Source organism: Cherax quadricarinatus, chromosome 53 (genome assembly GCF_038502225.1).
Source record: "Cherax quadricarinatus isolate ZL_2023a chromosome 53, ASM3850222v1, whole genome shotgun sequence".
NCBI lineage: Eukaryota > Metazoa > Arthropoda > Malacostraca > Decapoda > Parastacidae > Cherax > Cherax quadricarinatus.
Window position 1 is genome coordinate 14,687,607 of NC_091344.1, and position 24,007 is coordinate 14,711,613.

The 24,007-nt window shown below is 39.0% G+C and overlaps 1 protein-coding gene across 1 annotated transcript in view; it reads left to right on the forward strand.

Annotated features, from left to right (window-relative positions):
- LOC128692323 (cyclic AMP-dependent transcription factor ATF-4-like) overlaps positions 1 to 24,007 on the forward strand; it is a 54,109-nt gene that overhangs the window by 16,148 nt on the left and 13,954 nt on the right. Inside the window, exon 3 of the mRNA XM_070096353.1 lies at positions 13,262 to 13,462. Coding sequence (XP_069952454.1) covers positions 13,330 to 13,462 — 133 coding nt within the window. The 5' untranslated portion in view covers positions 13,262 to 13,329. The remainder of the gene's footprint in view (positions 1 to 13,261; positions 13,463 to 24,007) is intronic.

Genomic DNA, 24,007 nt, shown 5'->3' on the forward strand with positions numbered 1-24,007 from the left:
TTATCAGGCTGGTTAGGATTGACGAGTAACGTTTTGTTTGGTCTCTGGTTATGTGACTCATTCTGTACTGTTTTTCATATCGGTGTTTTGTTTTTATGGATTTGAGAATGGTGGGTGTTAGCCAGGGACTGTTCAGTCTCTTAGCTGTCATCTGTTTAGTTTTTTTTAGGGCAGTGCTTGTTATAGAGGTATTGGGTCTTTTTTAGAAAATTATTAAAACATTCGTCAATATCTGTATAGATTTCTAGCTCAGTGTGCCAGTCAATGTTTGTTACTGCTGTTGTGAAGTTATTAATGGCTGCCTCATTGTGAAGTCTGAAGGTGACTTTAGTAGTGTCTTGGGGTATTTTACCAAGAGTTGTTATGAGGAAAGTAGGGTAGTGGTCTGTGGTATTATCTGTAATTATGCCTGATTTTAAAGGGGATATGGTGTTGGTCCAGATGTGGTCAAGTAGGGAAACACTAGTCTCTGTAACTCTTGTAGGTTTTATTACTGTTGGTAGCAACATGCAGTTACTCATTGTGTTTGTGAATTCAGTAACGTGTGGGTCCTGGTCTTGCAGAAGATTTATATTGAAGTCACCTGAGAGTAGTAAGTGATCTTTGTTCATGCGTGCATCAGTTATCATACTTCCTATGTTTTGACTAAATTGGCTAATGTTTGATTGTGGAACTCTGTAGATGTTTATCACTGTGAGAGGTTTTTGTAGGTATTTGGATTTGAATTTAGCTATTATATATTCCCCATGTTCATCCCTTGTGCAAGTATTAGTGATACATTTTAGTTGGTCTGAGTAGTATATAGCTGTGCCACCCCCTTGTTGATCTGTCCTACAGTTGTGTATGGCTGTGTAACCAGGAATGACATAGACATCTGTAGTATCAGGCTTTAGCCAGGTTTCAGTTAGTGTAATGATGGACATATTGGCATGCAAGGAATTTAGTAATGCTATGAGGTCATCGTAATGCTTGCTTAAAGATCTGATATTGTAGTTAAAGACAGTTACGTTTTTGTTGGCTCTGAGAAGTGCCTTTGATTGTTCTGCTGTGTAGTAATTACAGTAACTGTTTGATTCATTTAAGTCATTCAAAAAGAGGTTGGTATCAGGATCAATGCTTGTAATCCTAAGATTTGTAGTGAATCTATAGTTAGAATTAAGTATAAAACAAAGTAAATATTCTAAAGCTAAAAAAATAGCACCTGAATTATTTAACAAATGTAAAAATAATGAGCTAAGGTAGTTTTTTAAAGCTAAAATAAAGGAGACAATATAAAAGAGACTAAAATAATTTGTGGTGAACAAATAAAGTGATGATCAAATAATGGAGCTTGGGAATATGATAGTAGGTAGTACTTTAAAGGTAATTCTTTAACCCTTTGACTGTTTCAGGCCCCTCTCTGAAACTGTCATTCTATGTCGCTCAATTTTTGAAAAAAAAAAATTATTTTTTCTTATGAAATGATAGAGAATCTTTTCCCGATGGTAATGACACCAAAAGTTCGAAATTTGGTCGAAAACTCGTGGAATTATGCTCCCGCGAAGTTAGCGGTCTCGGCGACATATGCGTATCGGCGATTTCGCCGACTTTGAGCCCAATTTTCAGCCAATTCCATTGTTCCAGTTGACCAAACTGATAGCTATTTCTTTAGAACTCCATTTTATCTATCAGCTGAGTACAAGAAACCTCCCATTTACTAATTTGGACTACCCAATATGGTGGTCAGAAATTGGCAATTTGGCCAATTTCACGCAAAAAAAAAAAGATGCCAATTTCAAAATAGGGTCCAGAATAAACAAGGTAGACATTCGTGGCACTAAAATAACATATGCTCTGTTCATTAGTCACATCTCTAGGCCCCTCTTATATTATTATTGCTTTCTATTTTGATTTTTTATTCATACAAAAAAATACAAAATTTACTGTTATGCAGACGACTGCATTATTGTAAAAATGGTATAAATAATATCAGTGCACTAATGAAAGAATATTAGACTCCCCAGTTGACGTGTATTGGACGTGTGGTGTGATTTATTTACTCTTGAACATTGGTAAAAATCGAACATTTTCGCTACTTTGAGCTCACTTTCAAGGTCGTTTTCATCGTAAAAATAATGAAAATCATCTCTATTTCTGTAATATGTTTTCCATTTTATCACCTAAGACCATGAAAACACGAATACAACGATAAATACTATACGAAAATACACCTCAAAGTCGGCGTTTTATTCCAAAAAAACGATCAGAGTTTTTTTTTTCTCATTACGCAATGTATGCTGCAGGATTTTTTTTATGTGGTGCACACTGACCACACAGACCCATTCTCTCACATGTGGGCCTACCAGCTTTCTCCCACTTGATTTGAAGCCGCTAGAATTATTGAGTATATATACGTCAGAAACATTGGCTCGTAAGACGTATTTATACGTCGAAAACAGTCAAAGGGTTAAAGTTAGAATTATAATATAAAATTATAATATAAAAGGGACTAATATAAGTTGTGGTGAACAATAAAGTGGTAATCAAATAATTGCACTAAGGTCTAATATAATGACTTTTGTGGAGTCTATGTTTTGAGCTAGAATGAGCTATAGTACAACTAGATTTAATCTAATAATATAAAAATACAAATTAAAAATAGCACCAGTCTCTCACTAGTAATTGCAATATGGTCTAATATAATGAATTTGGTATTGACTATAGTACAACTGAGTTTAATCTAATAATATAAAAAAGGCACATGACTCTCAATTGTAATTGCACTAAGGTGTTACATAAGTTGTTTACAAGAATTAGAGTATAACTAGATTTAAATTGACAAGGTAAAATATACAAGTTAAGGTAGCAAAAGAATAAAAAAAAGTAGAAAAAAAAAATATACGAGGTAGTTGGTACTAGTTAGCAAAAGATAGTTAAGGGCCTTGAACAATAATATAATTGAAATATACACTAATTGCACACACAATATAGTCACTAAGATATGAAAACAATCTTAGACTAAGTAGGAATTATAATATAAACTTATAATATAAAAATACAAAATGAAATGGTACTTGCAATTGCACTAGAGTCTGGTATAGGTTGTTGACAAGATCAGGAGTATAACTAGATTTAACCCTTTGAATGTTTCCGACGTATAAATACGTCTTACGAGCCAATGTTTCTGACGTATTTATACGCACAAATTCTAGCGGCTTCAAATCGAGCGCCAAAGGCCTGGTAGGCCTACATGGGAGAGAATGGGTCTCAGTGGTCGGTGTGCACCCTGTGAAAAAAATCTGGGACCCAGCGGTGCATTGTGGGAACGCCATGTTGTCAGTCCATTTTCACCATGCCTCTCGGTAAGAAGTTCCTCACTCCTCGGCGGATTAGAGGTCTTTTGTTCCCAAGTGATAGCTCTAACAGCAATGAAAATGTCAGTGACAGTGAATTCAAGGGTTTTCAAGTGAGTGTTACCGAAAAAAGTGCCCAGGATAACGTAAATAATGACGAAAACCCAGATGACCCACAACCTTCGACCTCTGGTGCTGTGCCGGCTTGTTCACGTTCACGTTCGCCTGTACCAGGACGAAAGAGGAAACTATTTGGTCGTGTACAACACCCTGATGATAGCAGTGATAGTGATAGTGATTTCAAGGTCATTGAAAGCAGTTCTAGTGACAGTGAGAGTGAATGTTCCCCAGTGAAGCGCCAGTATGTATGACGTAGTATGCGGTCTGGTAGTGTTTCATATGTTGTTCCAAGGGGAAGGAGAAACTCTGGGAGCACATCCCGTGGCCCTACACCACGACCTGATAGTGAAGATGACGATATTGTAACGATGGGTATGAATGGTGACAGTGAGGGAGGAGGCAGTGGTGGTGATAGTGAGGGTGGCATGGCCCATGTGGCACCATCACCGGGCCATGCTACTACCCACGCGGCTGACTCAGCAGAACAACCAGCCTCACCCTACCCCACACTGCCACAACCTGCACCACCACAAATAGCAAGCATCGAACTTAAGCTAAAAGAATCCTTTAGGAGTCAGGAATCGCGGGAAGAACTAAAAGCCATAAATGAAATCGAAAGAAACCCAAAGTATTTTTTCTCCTATGCCAAATCAAAATCGAGAACAACATCCAGTATTGGGCCCCTACTTAAACAAGATGGGTCCTACACAGATGACAGCAAGGAAATGAGTGAGCTACTCAAGTCCCAATATGACTCAGTTTTTAGCGAGCCGCTAACCAGACTGAGAGTCTAAGATCAAAATGATTTTTTTATGAGAGCCACAAAATTTGATTAACACAAGCCTATCCGATGTTATCCTGACGCCAAATGACTTCGAACAGGCGATAAATGACATGTCCATGCACTCTGCCCCAGGGCCAGACTCATGGAACTCTGTGTTCATCAAGAACTGCAAGAAGCCCCTATCACGAGCCTTTTCCATCCTATGGAGAGGGAGCATGGACACGGGGGTCGTCCCACAGTTACTAAAAACAACAGACATAGCCCCACTCCACAAAGGGGGCAGTAAAGCAACAGCAAAGAACTACAGACCAATAGCACTAACATCCCATATCATAAAAATCTTTGAAAGGGTCCTAAGAAGCAAGATCACCACCCATCTAGAAACCCATCAGTTACACAACCCAGGGCAACATGGGTTTAGAACAGGTCGCTCCTGTCTGTCTCAACTATTGGATCACTACGACAAGGTCCTAAATGCACTAGAAGACAAAAAGAATGCAGATGTAATATATACAGACTTTGCAAAAGCCTTCGACAAGTGTGACCATGGCGTAATAGCGCACAAAATGCGTGCTAAAGGAATAACAGGAAAAGTCGGTCGATGGATCTATAATTTCCTCACTAACAGAACACAGAGAGTAGTCGTCAACAGTAAAGTCCGAGGCAGCTACGGTGAAAAGCTCTGTTCCACTAGGCACAGTACTCGCTCCCATCTTGTTCCTCATCCTCATATCCGACATAGACAAGGATGTCAGCCACAGCACCGTGTCTTCCTTTGCAGATGACACCCGAATCTGCATGACAGTGTCTTCCATTGCAGACACTGCAAAGCTCCAGGCGGACATCAACCAAATCTTTCAGTGGGCTGCAGAAAACAATATGAAGTTCAATGATGAGAAATTTCAATTACTCAGATATGGTAAACATGAGGAAATTAAATCTTCATCAGAGTACAAAACAAATTCTGGCCACAAAATAGAGCGAAACACCAACGTCAAAGACCTGGGAGTGATCATGTCGGAGGATCTCACCTTCAAGGACCATAACATTGTATCAATCGCATCTGCTAGAAAAATGACAGGATGGATAATGAGAACCTTCAAAACTAGGGAGGCCAAGCCCATGATGACACTCTTCAGGTCACTTGTTCTATCTAGGCTGGAATATTGCTGCACACTAACAGCACCTTTCAAGGCAGGTGAAATTGCCGACCTAGAAAATGTACAGAGAACTTTCACGGCGCGCATAACGGAGATAAAACACCTCAATTATTGGGAGCGCTTGAGGTTCCTAAACCTGTATTCCCTGGAACGCAGGAGGGAGAGATACATGATTATATACACCTGGAAAATCCTAGAGGGACTAGTACCGAACTTGCACACGAAAATCACTCACTACGAGAGCAAAAGACTTGGCAGACGATGCACCATCCCCCCAATGAAAAGCAGGGGTGTCACTAGCACGTTAAGAGACCATACAATAAGTGTCAGGGGCCCCGAGACTGTTCAACTGCCTCCCAGCACACATAAGGGGGATTACCAACAGACCCCTGGCAGTCTTCAAGCTGGCACTGGACAAGCACCTAAAGTCAGTTCCGGATCAGCCGGGCTGTGGCTCGTACGTTGGTTTGCGTGCAGCCAGCAGCAACAGCCTGGTTGATCAGGCTCTGATCCACCAGGAGGCCTGGTCACAGACCGGGCCGCGGGGGCGTTGACCCCCAGAACTCACTCCAGGTAAACCACAACCTGCACAGCCACAACCACAGTACAATATCCAGACCCCACCAGCAGACCGCATCTGGGATTGGCAGGACAGTGACGAGTTTGTTCCCAGTCCCCATGACTTTGATGAAACACAAAGTGGAATAAAACCATCTTGTCCACTTGGGAACAATGCCAGTGAACTGGACTGCTTTGAGTTATTTTTCGATGAACCCCTGATGGACATCATTGTCAGGGAAACAAATACATACTGTGATTACACCATGGCAAATACAATTCTCTCACCAAAATCACGGCTACACAAGTGGAATGAGACAACTGTGGCAGAGATGTACCTGTTTTTTGCCACAATAATGCTTATGCCACATGTGTATAAGCACACTGTCACCACATACTGGACAACAGATCGCCTGATTTCAACTCCAGGTTTTAGTGACATTATAGGTGTCAATCGTTTCCTGATACTGTTACGTATGTTACACTTTTCAGACAAAACCAGGCCTGACAGAAGCGACAGGTTATATAAGATAAGAAATGTGTTTATGTACCTGAAACAAAAGTGCTGCATGTATTTTTATCCCTTCAGGAAGCTTGTTATTAATGAGTCCTTGATTTTATTCAAAGGAAGACTCTCACTCAAGCAAGAGGAAACGCTTTGGTATAAAGCTATTTGTACTGTGTGATTGCAGAAGTGGTCTTGTTTTAGATATTATTGTGTACACGGGCAGTAATACTTTGAGAGATACCATGAAGTTATTGGGTATCTCTGGTGATGTGGTTCGAACAATGATGGAACCATATCTTGGTAAGGGGCATATGTTATTTACTGATAACTGGTACACAAGCCCCTTACTCAGTGATTTCTTGCGAGTGAACTTGACAGACGTGTGTGGCACAGTGCGTGGTAATCGCAAACATATGCCAAGGTTCGATGCTGGCACTCGCAGAGGTGAGGTGCAAGCCTTTGCTGCCAATGACATCATGGCATTTCGGTGGCATGACAAACGTGATGTCACATTGTTGACATCAGTTCACACAAACGAAATGGTACCCAGTGGCAGGGACAACAGAGACCAATGAACCCATTCTAAAGCCTGCAGCTGTCATGGACTACAACCTCAATATGCGCTTAGTGGACAAATGTGACATGCAGATTGGGTTTGCAGACTGTGTACGCAAGAGTTATAAGTGGTATATCAAACTTTTTTTCCATCTTGTTGATATCTCTATGCTAAATGCTTATAACATATACAAGTTGAAGACCAACAAAACACCAAAATATGGTGAATTTTCCCTGTCAGTAATCAGACAAATAATTGCAAAGTACCAAGGAGCAACTCCTGCAATAGACCAGCGCCCACAGACGTCATCTCGTATGAGGCCTGATGATCACTACCCCATACAACTGCCTCCTACTACTGCCAAGAAAAATGCTCAGAAGAGGTGTTATGTATGTATGCATACCACAAAATGCCCACAAACACGCAGAGACACTCGTTTTATGTGTGAGGAGTGTGAAGTGCCCCTCTGCATATACCCATGTTTCAAAGAGTTCCACAAGCTGCAGCAGTTCTAGGAACGTGTTTAGTGACTGTACATATGTATATATATTATGGAACAATAGTAATAAACATTGTTTTGTATTGTTTGTTTGTGTAAACAAAGTGTATACACAAACTAAGAGTGATAAAGTTTGTTCTGTTATTGTGTTGTAAATAATGAGTGTATATTTGAACAATGCACCTTACATTGGTCTCACAGGCCACATAAGTTACCTGGAAAAGAAAAATATTGAAAAATGCAAGAAACCTTTGAATTAGAGTAAATAAAAGAATACCGGGTGGGCGGCAGTCGCCGCTCTTGCCATACGCACGTCAATTTCTGCAAACTTTGCGGCTCTATATCTCGGTAAGTACTGATGGCAAAAAATTTTTTTAGGCTTAAAATACTAGTAAAAATATTCCTAACATTTTCATAAGAAAAAAAATTTTTTTTTTTTTTCGAATATTTGGCGACATAGAATGACAGTTTCAGAGAGGGGCCTGAAACAGTCAAAGGGTTAAATTGACAAAATATAATTCGCAATTAAAGTACCAAAAGAATAATAGTAAAAAATAACAAGGGTAATGTCTTGGTTATAATATGATAGAAAGATGGTAGACAGGTACACAGGTACAAAGGATAATATAAAGGTTGGAGTTGAATATACAAACTTGAAAATTTGGTAACAAAATGTTATGGGAAGTATAAAATAATGTTTAATGTACAAAAGTAAAATTGACTGGTAGTAAATATGATGTTTAATAAAATTTAGTAAGTAATAATGATTACAAAAAAGTGAAAAAGTAATGTTTATTTCATTCAATATTGCACTGGAAGTTATACTAGAGGTTATATGGCAGTACAAGGTAATTAAGAGTACTCTAAGATAGTAAATGTGGTATTAAAACAGGTAAAGGTAATTAGACAAGTAATGGTTATTAAATGTCAAGAATGTTAAGAGTAAATTGAAATTATAGTAAAAATGATAATTATTAATTTTAGTAAGTATTATCAATTGATAGTATTTAAAAAAATATGAGGTAGTAATATGGACAGAGAAAGTATCAATTCAGCTAATGTTTAAGCAAACAATAGTAAATAAGAAAATTACATAAGGTGACTTATGCTTCTTACTAGTAAAATCACAAAATGAGGTAGTTGATTATTTAATTACTAAGAGATTGTACAGTGAAATTTGAACAATAATGGAGCAAAACATATGCTACACTACGGGCTCAATTCGGGAAACTGGAGCACATATCTAATTCCCTAGATCAGGAGCTTACCAGCATCAAGGAACCTCCTTTGTGGGGCCAAAACTACATAATTAAGCCAGAGGCTAACACATTGAGGTACGTAATTACAAAATTTACTCGTGTCCCAATTAATTTTGCACACTACTGGTAGTACATACACTAGGGCCCAGCTTTATGGCGTTTTGCCTTACAGCATTCCGCTAATATGGCGATTTCAGATTGACCAAAATTTGCTATACTGCAAGCGGTCTTTCAAATACGGCGCGCCCCACCCAGTTTGCTTACATTCTCTGAGCACGTTTATGTCTGGGAACTTTCCAAAATTTCAAGTGTATTAAAGTTATTGCATATTTTATATGTAAACTCCGATAATTATACAGTGGACCCTCAACCAGCGATGGCATCGATTAATGATAAATCTGACTAGCGATACATTTTAATGCAAAAATTTTGCCTCGACTAGCGCTTAAAAACCCGACCAGCGCTATTCGTTCTGTACGAGACACGTCCACTTTGGCCTGAGCACGCCTCACTTGTCCCGTGGGTGCCAGTGTTTGCAAGCCAGCCACCGCGGTTGCTTTCAAACATACAACTGGAACATTTCATATTATCACAGCCTTTGTAGTGATTGCACCTGCAAAATAAGTCACCATGGGCCCCAAGAAAGCTTCTAGTGCCAACCCTACAGCAAAAAGGGTGAGAATTACTATGGAGATGAAGAAAGAGATCATAGCTAAGTATGAAAGTGGAGTGCGTGTCTCTGAGCTGGTCAGTTGTATAATAAACCCCAAACAACCATCGCTACTATTGTGGGCAAGAAAACGGCAATCAAGGAAGCTGTTCTTGCCAAAGGTGCAACTATGTTTTCGAAACTGAGATCGCAAGCGGTAGAAGATGTTGAGAGACTCTTATTGGTGTGGATAAACGAGAAACAGATAGCAGGAGATAGCATCTCTCAAGCGATCATATGTGAAAAGGCTAGGAAGTTGCATGACGATTTAATTAAAAAAATGCCAGCAACTAGTGATGTGAGTGAATTTAAGGCCAGCAAAGGTTGGTTTGAGAGATTTAAGAAGCGTGGTGTGATAAGGCATGGTGAGGCTGCCAGTTCGGACCACAAAGCGGCTGAAAAATATGTGAAGGAATTCAAGGATTACATAGACAGTGAAGGACTGAAACCTGATCAAGTGTTTGTGACGAAACAGGCCTGTTTTGGAAGAAAATGCCAAGCAGGACCTACATTACTCAGGAGGAAAAGGCACTCCCAGGACATAAGCCTATGAAAGACAGGCTTACTCTGTTGTGTGCCAATGCTAGTAGTGATTGCAAAGTGAAGCCTTTATTGGTGTATCACTCTGAAACTCCCAGAGTGTTCAGGAAAAACAATGTCGTCAAGGCTAATTTGTGTGTGCTGTGGAGGGCAAACAGTAAGGCATGGGTCACTAGAGACTTTCTATGACTGGTTACACCATGCATTTGCCCCCAATGTGAAAAATTACCTAATTGAAAAGAAATTAGACCTTAACCCTTAAACGGTCCAAACGTATATATACGTTCACGCACGTAGCGCCCCAAACGTATATATATGTTTTCTTTGTCATTCATTCAACATTGCCACAGTAAGCCTGAGTCACCTAGACATGAGAGAATGGGTGTGTGCACTCACTGTGTTCCATATTAAAATAATTGGGGATGTCTGGGTACCATATGCTCTTTTTTCCTTTTAAAAGAAAAGATTTCTTTTTTTCCTCAAATTTGGGGCGCTACGCGAGTGAACGTATATATACGTTTGGACCGTTTAAGGGTTAAGTGCCTCCTGGTATTAGACAATGCTCCTGGTCATCCTTCAGACTTGGCAGAGCGACTTTCTAGGGACATGAGCTTCATTAAGGTCAAGTTTTTGCCTCCTAATACCACTCCTCTCCTGCAGCCCATGGACCAGCAGGTCATTTCCAACTTCAAGAAACTGTACACAAAAGCTATGTTTGAAAGGTGCTTTGTAGTGACCTCAGAAACTCGACTGACTCTAAGAGAGTTTTGGAAAGATCATTTTACCATCCTCAATTGTGTAAACATTATAGGTAAGGCTTGGGAGGAAGTGACTAAGAGGACCTTGAACTCTGCTTGGAAAAAACTGTGGCCAGAATGTGTAGACAAAAGGGATTGTGAAGGGTTTGAGGCTAACCCTGAGAATCCTATGCCAGTTGAGGAATCCATTGTGACATTGGGGAATTCCTTGGGGTTGGAGGTTAGTGAGGAGGATGTGGAAAAGCTGATGGAGGAGGACAGTGAAGAACTAACCACTGATGAGCTGCTAGATCATCTTGAACAGCAAGAGGCCACACCTGAGGAAACTGCTTCGGAGGAGGGGATAGAGAAATTGAAGAAGTTGCCTACTTCTAAGATTAAGGAAATGTGTGCAAAGTGGCTTGAAGTGCAAACCATTTTTGAGAAAATCACCCTGACACCGCTACTGCAAGCCGTGTTGGCAACCTGTACACTGGCAATGTTGTGAGCCACTTGAGAAAAGTCATAAAGGAACGAGAGGTACAGGTATGTATGGACAGATATGTTGTGCGACAGAAGTCCAGTGACTCTGAAGCTGGTCCTAGTGGCATTAAAAGAAGAAGGGAAGTAACCCCAGAAAAAGACTTGCTACCTCAAGTGCTAATGGAAGGGGATTCCCCTTCTAAACACTAAGATGATCAATGGTCTCCCCTCCTCCCATCTCATCAATCATCACCAGATCTTCAATAAAGGTAAGTGTTATGTAACTGTGCATGTCTTCTTCAGTTTGTGTGTATTAAAATTAATATTTCATGCGGTAAAATTTTTTTCTTTTTCAATACTTTGGGGTGTCTTGCACGGATTAATTTGATTTCCATTATTTCTTATGGGGAAAATTAACTTGACTAACGATTATTTCGATTAACGATGAGCTCTCGGGAACGGATTAATATCGCTGGTTGAGGGTCCACTGTACTTGTGTACCTGTACCTAAATATACTTACAAACTGTTGGCATGCAGGTACACATTAAAATCACTAAGTCTCTCTACTCGTGACGCCATAGTAATACTACGTAATAAGCTCTCTTGGGCATGTTAAATGTCTTATGTTAATATAGACATTTTCATTAATCCATCTATGATATTTTCTTCAGAATTATATAAGAAACATGTTACATACCATATATACATATGTCCACAGAATAGAAATTCACATAAATATGAGATTTGTTTACAAAGCGGCTTTGTAGGAGTGTCGGAAGAATTGCATTTTCTCTAGTCAAACGTTGGAGGATAACTAGATAAATATTCCTTTCGTATGCCTTAACTCTATATATAGCAATTCATGACCCTTGTGGGTTTTTTTTTATTATGATTATAATAATAACTTGTAATAATAATTTATAATTGTAATAATAATTTGTCAGAGCATCATTCCTTCTATAAATTATATAAGATTGGAAGTGTTGGTCTATTTATTTTACTGTACCACTTTGGAGACAACTGGTACACAATATAGTGTTCGTATGAATGTTTGTTTACATAGTGGGTGGGGTGGCCAGGCTGTTTTCCCTACACTACCCTACCTACCAGACGACTTTCAACAAATAAATAATTTTCACCTTTCACCCTACATTATGATAACAAATATTTTAAGGTAAGTAATGAGTGTACTGTATATGCATTTTATCACTAGGGAGCTTTAAGCATTGTCGGAGTATATTATGTGTGGGTGGGGTGGCCAGGAGGGCTACCACACCTAACTTCTTACAGTAAATACTGCTCACCTACATTAAGACTAGAAATATTTTGAGGTAAATAATGAGTGTACTGTGTGTATTTTACTTTTTATTGTTTTAATGTTTTTTAATGTTAGTGTAAATTTATCTGGCATTTACGTATATGCATTTATAAGTGGAAAAAATGGCGTTCTGCTTTCTGGTGATGTCTGCTTTCCGGCAGTAGCCTGGAACCTAACTTTCCGTAAAAGTGGGGCCCTACTGTATATTGTTTTGGGGATATTTTGTTACTGGACAAGTACTTGTCTGATAGGGGGCCACTGTCAATTGGTTTAACCCTTAAACTGTCCAAACAGATTTATGTTTACTTGCGTAGCACTCCGAACGTAGCTCTACTTTTTTTTTTTTTTTTTTTTTTTTTTTTTTTTTTTTTTTTTTTACATTTGAAAGTATATAACATAAAACATAGATCTGCATTTGGAGCGCTACGCGAGTGAATGTAGATCTATGTTTGGACAGTTTAAGGGTTAATTTCAGTATAATTTCTGGCATGAAATGCCTCACAATGGAGTCAGTTCTTGCACTCAGGGTGTTTTATGGCTTCCTTTGATTAGCTTTTGTTCTTTTGCAATATGACAGGATAATGGGCTCGTGTATGTACTGTATGTTGATAGGTGGTGCTGTATTTTGGATTATGGTTATGCATGTATTTTTTTTTTATTGCAGTGAAGCATTACTAATCTCTATATTTTATTGCAGGTTTACTTTTATTACATTGGTGATCTCACCAAGTTTCTTACTGATAAAAAGAAGAGATATACATAATTATGGAGTACGACAGGATGTCCGGGCTAGACTCCTGGCTCACAGAGAGTGAGCAGGATTTTTCCTTGGGGGCCAAGGCAACATCTTACCTACCTTCTGCCACTTTAGATCCCAGCTGTAACAATGCCAATTTTGGTGAGTTGAGAGCACTTCTGTAAAACTATATTGTATTCTTTTAATCATAACTCCATACCTCCCATGTATGTATACAGTGGAAAAATTAACGTCTGCACACACATTCCTTCTGTTGATACAAAAACTAAACTGTTTGCAAGTTACAGGATTTTTAGTTTATCTACTATTTTAATGGGAATGTAGCTAAAGGGGTCATTAATATTGGTACAAGTTGTACTGTTTTGTATTCGTCTATCCAGTTTACCTTATTTTTAACTCGACGGCCATCTTCTGCCAAGGCAGGGTGACCCAAAGTAGATGACGCATTGTGCTGCCCTTCTCACTTCTGGGACTCTGGTCCAGCTATCTTGGTGATAGTATAAGAAATTAATGAACAGGCTAAGTCTTCTGCACATTCCATTTGAAAACTTGCCATAGTAGTAGGTGGTTGACAGTTGATCCTGTCCCATTTCTTATGTGGCTATTTCAGTATCGTGCATTTCACTTGGCTTATTGTTTTACAGCTCTTGTCCTCTTCTGCAGACAAGCTGAAATGCAATGTGCTCTCTCTGGTTTCCTTAAATTGAATAGTTTTTATATAGTGCTTTGTATTTTTTGTCTTAAACGTTAGTTTGCTTTTTATTATTTTTTTTATTATTATCACACTGGCCGATTCCCACCAAGGCAGGGTGGCCCGAAAAAGAAAAACTTTCACCATCATTTACTCCATCACTGTCTTGCCAGAAGGGTGCTTTACACTCCAGTTTTTAAACTGCAACATTAACACCCCTCTTTCAGAGTGCAGGCACTGTACTTCCCATCTCCAGGACTCAAGTCCGGCCTGCCGGTTTCCCTGAACCCCTTCATAAATGTTACTTTGCTCACACTCCAACAGCACGTCAAGTATTAAAAACCATTTGTCTTCATTCACTCCTATCAAACACGCTCACGCATGCCTGCTGGAAGTCCAAGCCCCTCGCACACAAAACCTCCTTTACCCCTGCTTTTTACAAATCTTTAAAGATTTGTGCAGTTTTGCACCTGTGCAATTTTCTGTTTTAATGAATTGTTTTGTCTTTCCCTCCTTAACTTTGTGTGTGTGTCTATATATAATTTTTTTTTTTTTTTTCAAGTCGGCCGTCTCCCACCGAGGCAGGGTGACCCAAAAAAGAAAGAAAATCCCCAAAAAGAAAATGCTTTCATCATCATTCAACACTTCACTACACTCGCACATAATCACTGTTTTTGCAGAGGTGCTCAGAATACAACAGTTTAGAAGCATATACGTATAAAGATATACAACATATCCCTCCAAACTGCCAATATCCCAAACCCCTCCTTTAAAGTGCAGGCATTGTACTTCCCATTTCCAGGACTCAAGTCCGACTATATGAAAATAACCGGTTTCCCTGAATCCCTTCACTAAATATTACCCTGCTCACACTCCAACAGATCGTCAGGTCCCAAGTACCATTCGTCTCCATTCACTCCTATTATTAACTCCACACCTTTTCCTAATTTCCACACTCCGAATTTTCTGCATAATATTTACACCACACATTGCCCTTAGACAGGACATCTCCACTGCCTCCAACCGCCTCCTCGCTGCTGCATTTACCACCCAAGCTTCACACCCATATAAGAGTGTTGGTACTACTATACTTTCATACATTCCCTTCTTTGCCTCCATAGATAACGTTTTTTTGACTCCACATATACCTCGATACACCACTCACCTTTTTTTCCCTCATCAATTCTATGATTAACCTCATCCTTCATAAATCCATCCGCCGACACATCAACTCCCAAGAATCTGAAAACATTCACTTCTTCCATACTCCTCCTCCCCAATTTGATATCCAATTTTTCTTTATCTAAATCATTTCATACCTTCATCACCTTACTCTTTTTCTATGTTCACTTTCAACTTTCTACCTTTACACACATTCCCAAATTCATCCACTAACCTTTGCAATTTTTCTTTAGAATCTCCCATAAGCACAGTATCATCAGCAAAAAGTAACTGTGTTAATTCCCATTTTGAATTTGATTCCCCATAATTTAATCCCACCCCTCTCCCGAACACCCTAGCATTTACTTCTTTTACAACCCCATCTATAAATATATTAAACAACCATGGTGACATTACACATCCCTGTCTAAGACCTACTTTTACCGGAAAGTAGTCTCCCTCTCTTCTACACACCCTAACCTGAGCCTCGCTATCCTCATAAAAACTCTTTACAGCATTTAGTAACTTACCACCTATTCCATATACTTGCAACATCTGCCACATTGCTCCTCTATCCACTCTATCATATGCCTTTTCTAAATCCATAAATGCAATAAAAACTTCCCTATCTTTATCTAAATACTGTTCACATATATGCTTCAATGTAAACACTTGATTTTCACATCCCCTACCCACTCTGAAACCTCCTTGCTCATCTGCAATCCTACATTGTCTTACCTCTAATTCTTTCAATTATAACCCTACCGTACACTTTTCCTGGTATACTCAGTAAACTTATTCCTCTATAATTTTTACAATCTCTTTTGTCCCCTTTCCCTTTATATAAAGGGACTATACATGCTCTCCGCCAATCCCTAGGTACCTTCCCCTCTTTCATACATTTATTAAACAAAAGTACCAACCACTCCAACACTATGTGTCCCCCTGCTTTTAACATTGCTGTCATGATCCCATCAGTTCCAGCTGATTTACCCCCTTTCATTCTACGTAATGCCTCGTGTACCTCCCCTACACTTACATTCTGCTCTTCTTCACTCCTAAAAGATGGTATACCTCCCTGACTAGTGCATGAAATTACCGCCTCCCTTTCTTTCTCAACATTTAAAAGTTCCTCAAAATATTCTCGCCATCTACCTAATACCTCCCTCTCCCCATCTACTAACTCCCCTACTCTGTTTTTTAACTGACAAATCCATACTTTCCCTAGGCTTTCTTAACTTGTTTAACTCCAAAAATTTTTCTTATTTTCATTAAAATTTCTTGACAGTGCCTCTCCCACTCTATCATCTGCTCTCCTTTTGCACTCTCTCACCACTCTCTTCACCTTTCTTTTACTCTCCATATACTCTGCTCTTCTTATAACACTTCTTTGTAAAAACCTCTCATAAGCTAACTTTCTCTTTTATCACACCCTTTACTTCATCATTCCACCAATCACTCCTCTTTCCTCCTGCCCCCACCCTCCTATAACCACAAACTTCTGCCCCACATTCTAATACTTCATTTTTAAAACTATTCCAACCCTCTTCGACCCCCCCCCCCCCACACTACTCATCTTTGCACTAGCCCACCTTTTTGCCAACAGTCGCTTATATCTCCCCCGAACTTCCTCCTCCCTTAGTTTATACACTTTCACCTCCCTCTTACTTGTTGTTGCCACCTTCCTCTTTTCCCATCTACCTCTTACTCTAACTGTAGCTACAACTAAATAATGATCCGATATATCAATTGCCCCTCTATAAACATGTACATCCTGGAGCCTACCCATCAACCTTTTATCCACCAATACATAATCTAACAAACTACTTTCATCACATGATACATCATACCTGTCAGTGGAACGCCTTCCATCTGAACAAAAGAAACTAATGGAAAAATAAATAAATAAAGAAACAACTAGGAAAAATAAGAATAATGATTTTTGAGGATTTTACTTAAAATTTAAATATAATAAAAAAATATGGCCTTCGGTTCTTGTAGTTGGGCAGGAGTAGGTAAGGCCCTGGATAGATCTTTTGATATTATTGATGTAGGTTATCCTGGGCGGATGGTGATAGTCCGATGTTTTGGAATCTCCTACCACTTGGATGGAGCACCACAAGTAGAACAGGCAAGGGCCAGTAGTAGTCCAATAATGTTAGTAAGTCTCATTAACAAATGTCTTGCTCCTTTATCTGGCGTCTATCCTGGATGAACACGCCAGGAACAGAGCTGATAATAAGAAAAAATAAACTGGTTACCAATGGTCATGATAATATAACATTTAAGAATGGAAAAGAATGATAAATGCCAAAATCATTACTGGTAACCAGCAAACAAAAGAAAGGAACAAACAGTAATACTCCTGGTAGATCACCCTACCTGATTAGGAGAAGAGTGGAGGTGAAGTGACTCTCCAAACTTCAACCCACACCAGGTAAGGTCAATATTACCAGGAGTAGAAATTTGAACAAATCAGACACCAAGAACTAGTTTCGCCCCAGCCCGCCGGGGGGGGGGGGGGGGTGCGCGACGTAACTCGCTAATGGTTCCTGGTTGCCTGAACAACCTTAACCCCACTTACGCCTACTTTTCCCTCACAATACCTTGTATATTTATTTATCCTCTTTTTCATAAAATATGTATTACTTATTACCAAATCTCTTTCTACACATAGCTCAATTAAAGACTCCCCATTTACATTTACCCCTGGCACCCCAAATTTACCTACTACTCCCTCCATAACATTTTTACCCACTTTAGCATTGAAATCCCCAACCACCATTACTCTCACACTTGATTCAAAACTCCTCATGCATTCACTCAACATTTCCCAAAATTTCTCTCTCTCCTCTACACTTCTCTTCTCCAGGTGCATACACGCTTACTATAACCCACTTTTCACATCCAACCTTTATTTTACTCCACATAATCCTTGAATTTATACATTTTTAGTCCCTCTTTTCCTGCCATAGCTTATCCTTCAACATTATTGCTACTCCTTCTTATATATATATATATATATATATATATATATATATATATATATATATATATATATATATATATATATATATATATATATATATATATATATATATATATATATATATATATATATATATATATATATATATATATATATATATATTTTTTTTTTTTTTTTTTTTTTTTTTTTTTTCAACAAGTCGGCCGTCTCCCACCGAGGCAGGGTGACCCAAAAAAAAAAGAAAGAAAATCCCCAAAAAGAAAATACTTTCATCATCATTCAACACTTTCACCACACTCACACATTATCACTGCTTTTGCAGAGGTGCTCAGAATACAACAGTTTAGAAGCATATATGTATAGAGATACACAACATATCCCTCCAAACTGCCAATATCCCAAACCCCTCCTTTAAAGTGCAGGCATTGTACTTCCCATTTCCAGGACTCAAGTCCGACTATATGAAAATAACCGGTTTCCCTGAATCCCTTCACTAAATATTACCCTGCTCACACTCCAACAGATCGTCAGGTCCCAAGTATCATTCGTCTCCATTCACTCCTATCTAACACGCTCACGCACGCTTGCTGGAAGTCCAAGCCCCTCACCCACAAAACCTCCTTTACCCCCTCTTTCCAACCCTTTCGAGGACGACCCCTACCCCTCTTTCCTTCCCCTATAGATTTATATGCTTTCCATGTCATTCTACTTTGATCCATTCTCTCTAAATGACCAAACCACCTCAACAACCCCTCTTCTGCCCTCTGACTAATGCTTTTATTAACTCCACACCTTCTCCTAATTTCCACACTCCGAATTTTCTGCATAATATTTACACCACACATTGCCCTTAGACAGGACATCTCCACTGCCTCCAACCGTCTCCTCGCTGCTGCATTTACCACCCAAGCTTCACATCCATATAAGAGTGTTGGTACTACTATACTTTCATACATTCCCTTCTTTGCCTCCATAGATAACGTTTTTTGACTCCACATATACCTCAACGCACCACTCACCTTTTTTCCCTCATCAATTCTATGATTAACCTCATCCTTCATAAATCCATCCGCCGACACGTCAACTCCCAAGTATCTGAAAACATTCACTTCTTCCATACTCCTCCTCCCCAATTTGATATCCAATTTTTCTTTATCTAAATCATTTGATACCCTCATCACCTTACTCTTTTCTATGTTCACTTTCAACTTTCTACCTTTACACACATTCTCAAACTCATCCACTAACCTTTGTAATTTTTCTTTAGAATCTCCCATAAGCACAGTATCATCAGCAAAAAGTAACTGTGTCAATTCCCATTTTGAATTTGATTCCCCATAATTTAATCCCACCCCTCTCCCGAACACCCTAGCATTTACTTCTTTTACAACCCCATCTATAAATATATTAAACAACCATGGTGACATTACACATCCCTGTCTAAGACCTACTTTTACCGGGAAGTATTCTCCCTCTCTTCTACACACCCTAACCTGAGCCTCACTATCCTCATAAAAGCTCTTTACAGCATTTAGTAACTTACCACCTATTCCATATACTTGCAACATCTGCCACATTGCTCCTCTATCCACTCTATCATATGCCTTTTCTAAATCCATAAATGCAATAAAAACTTCCCTACCTTTATCTAAATACTGTTCACATATATGTTTCAATGTAAACACTTGATCTACACATCCCCTACCCACTCTGAAGCCTCCTTGCTCGTCCGCAATTCTACATTCTGTCTTACCTCTAATTCTTTCAATTATAACCCTACCGTATACTTTTCCTGGTATACTCAGTAAACTTATTCCTCTATAATTTTTACAATCTCTTTTGTCCCCTTTCCCTTTATATAAAGGGACTATACATGCTCTCCGCCAATCCCTAGGTACCTTCCCCTCTTTCATACATTTATTAAACAAAAGTACCAACCACTCCAACACTATATCCCCCCCTGCTTTTAACATTTCTGTCATGATCCCATCAGTTCCAGCTGCTTTACCCCCTTTCATTCTACGTAATGCCTCACGTACCTCCACCACACTTACATTCTGCTCTTCTTCACTCCTAAAAGATGGTATACCTCCCTGGCCAGTGCATGAAATTACCGCCTCCCTTTCTTCCTTAACATTTAAAAGTTCCTCAAAATATTCTCGCCATCTACCTAATACCTCCCTCTCCCCATCTACTAACTCCCCTACTCTGTTTTTAACTGACAAATCCATACTTTCCCTAGGCTTTCTTAACTTGTTTAACTCACTCCAAAATTTTTTCTTATTTTCATAAAAATTTCTTGACAGTGCCTCTCCCACTCTTTCATCTGCTCTCCTTTTGCACTCTCTCACCACTCTCTTCACCTTTCTTTTACTCTCCATATACTCTGCTCTTCTTATAACACTTCTGCTTTGTAAAAACCTCTCGTAAGCTACCTTTTTCTCTTTTATCACACCCTTTACTTCATCATTCCACCAATCACTCCTCTTTCCTCCTGCCCCCACCCTCCTATAACCACAAACTTCTGCCCCACATTCTAATACTGCATTTTTAAAACTATTCCAACCCTCTTCAACCCCCCCACTACTCATCTTTGCACTAGCCCACCTTTCTGCCAATAGTCGCTTATATCTCGCCCGAACTTCCTCCTCCCTTAGTTTATACACTTTCACCTCCCTCTTACTTGTTGTTGCCACCTTCCTCTTTTCCCATCTACCTCTTACTCTAACTGTAGCTACAACTAAATAATGATCCGATATATCAGTTGCCCCTCTATAAACATGTACATCCTGGAGCCTACCCATCAACCTTTTATCCACCAATACATAATCTAACAAACTACTTTCATTACGTGCTACATCATACCTTGTATATTTATTTATCCTCTTTTTCATAAAATATGTATTACTTATTACCAAATTTCTTTCTACACATAGCTCAATTAAAGGCTCCCTATTTACATTTACCCCTGGCACCCCAAAATTACCTACTACTCCCTCCATAACATTTTTACCCACTTTAGCATTGAAATCCCCAACCACCATTACTCTCACACTTGATTCAAAACTCCCCACGCATTCACTCAACATTTCCCAGAATCTCTCTCTCTCCTCTACACTTCTCTCTTCTCCAGGTGCATACACGCTTACTATAACCCACTTTTCACATCCAATCTTTATTTTACTCCACATAATCCTTGAATTTATACATTTGTAGTCCCTCTTTTCCTGCCATAGCTTATCCTTCAACATTATTGCTACTCCTTCTTTAGCTCTAACTCTATTTGAAACCCCTGACCTAATCCCATTTATTCCTCTCCATTGAAACTCTCCCACCCCCTTCAGCTTTGTTTCACTTAAAGCCAGGACATCCAGTTTCTTCTCATTCATAACATCCACAATCATCTCTTTCTTATCATTTGCACAACATCCACGCACATTCAGACTTCCCACTTTGACAATTTTCTTCTTCTTATTCTTTTTAGTAATCTTTACAGGAAAAGGGGTTACTAGCCCATTGTTCCCGGCATTTTAGTTGACTTTTACAACACGCATGGCTTACGGAGGAAAGATTCTTATTCCACTTCCCCATGGATATAAAAGGAAAAGTAATAAGACCAAGAACTATTAAGATAAAATCAAAGAAAACTCAGATGAGTGTGTATAAATAAACGTGTACATGTATGTGTAGTGTGACCTAAGTGTAAGTAGAAGTAGCAAGACGTACCTGTAATCTTGCATATTTATGAGACAGACAAAAGACACCAGCAATCCTACCATCATGTAAAACAATTACAGGCTTTCGTTTTACACTCACTTGGCAGGACGGTAGTACCTCCCTGGGTGGTTGCTGTCTACCAACCTACTACTTCATAAAATATATATATATATATATATATATATATATATATATATATTATATATATATTTATATTTATATATATATATATATATATATATATATATATATATATATATATATATATATATACACACATATATACATATATACACACACACACACACACACACACACACACATACATACATACATACACACACAGTGGACCCCCGGTTAACGATATTTTTTCATTCCAGAAGTATGTTCAGGTGCCAGTACTGACTGAATTTGTTCCCATAAGGAATATTGTGAAGTAGATTAGTCCATTTCAGACCCCCAAACATACACGTACAAACGCACTTGCATAAATACACTTACATAATTGGTCGCATTGGGAGGTGATCGTTCTGCGGGGGTCCACTCTGTGTGTGTGTGTGTGTGTGTGTGTGTGTGTGTGTGTGTGTGTGTGTGTGTGTGTGTGTGTGTGTGTGTGTGTGTGTGTGTGTGTGCGCGTGCGCGTGTGCGCGTGTGCGTGTGCGTGTGCGTGTGCGTGTGCGTGTGCGTGTGTGTGTGCGTGTGCGTGTGCGTGTGCGTGTGTGTGTGTGTGTGTGTGTGTGTGTGTGTGTGTGTGTGTGTGTGTGTGTGTGTGTATGTATATATATATATATATATATATATATATATATATATATATATATATATATATATATATATATATATATATATATATATATATATATATATATATATATATATATATATATATATATATATATAAAATTGTCAAAGTGGGAAGTCTGAATGTGCGTGGATGTTGTGCAGATGATAAGAAAGAGATGATTGTGGATGTTATGAATGAGAAGAAGCTGGATGTCCTGGCTTTAAGTGAAACAAAGCTGAAGGGGGTGGGAGAGTTTCAGTGGAGAGGAATAAATGGGATTAGGTCAGGGGTTTCAAATAGAGTTAGAGCTAAAGAAGGAGTAGCAATAATGTTGAAGGAAAAGAGGGACTATAAATGTATTAATTCAAGGATTATGTGGAGTAAAATAAAGATTGGATGTGAAAAGCGGGTTATAATAAGCGTGTATGCACCTGGAGAAGAGAGAAGTGTAGAGGAGAGAGAGAGATTTTGGGAAATTTTGAGTGAATGCGTGGGGAGTTTTGAATCAAGTGTGAGAGTAATGGTGGTTGGGGATTTCAATGCTAAAGTGGGTAAAAATGTTATGGAGGGAGTAGTAGGTAAATTTGGGGTGCCAGGGGTAAATGTAAATGGGGAGCCTTTAATTGAGCTATGTGTAGAAAGAAATTTGGTAATAAGTAATACATATTTTATGAAAAAGAGGATAAATAAATATACAAGGTATGATGTAGCACGTAATGAAAGTAGTTTGTTAGATTATGTATTGGTGGATAAAAGGTTGATGGGTAGGCTCCAGGATGTACATGTTTATAGAGGGGCAACTGATATATCGGATCATTATTTAGTTGTAGCTACAGTTAGAGTAAGAGGTAGATGGGAAAAGAGGAAGGTGGCAACAACAAGTAAGAGGGAGGTGAAAGTGTATAAACTAAGGGAGGAGGAAGTTCGGGCGAGATATAAGCGACTATTGGCAGAAAGGTGGGCTAGTGCAAAGATGAGTAGTGGGGGGGTTGAAGAGGGTTGGAATAGTTTTAAAAATGCAGTATTAGAATGTGGGGCAGAAGTTTGTGGTTATAGGAGGGTGGGGGCAGGAGGAAAGAGGAGTGATTGGTGGAATGATGAAGTAAAGGGTGTGATAAAAGAGAAAAAGGTAGCTTACGAGAGGTTTTTACAAAGCAGAAGTGTTATAAGAAGAGCAGAGTATATGGAGAGTAAAAGAAAGGTGAAGAGTGTGGTGAGAGAGTGCAAAAGGAGAGCAGATGATAGAGTGGGAGAGGCACTGTCTATAAATTTTACTGAAAATAAGAAAAAGTTTTAGAGTGAGTTAAACAAGTTAAGAAAGCCTAGGGAAAGTATGGATTTGTC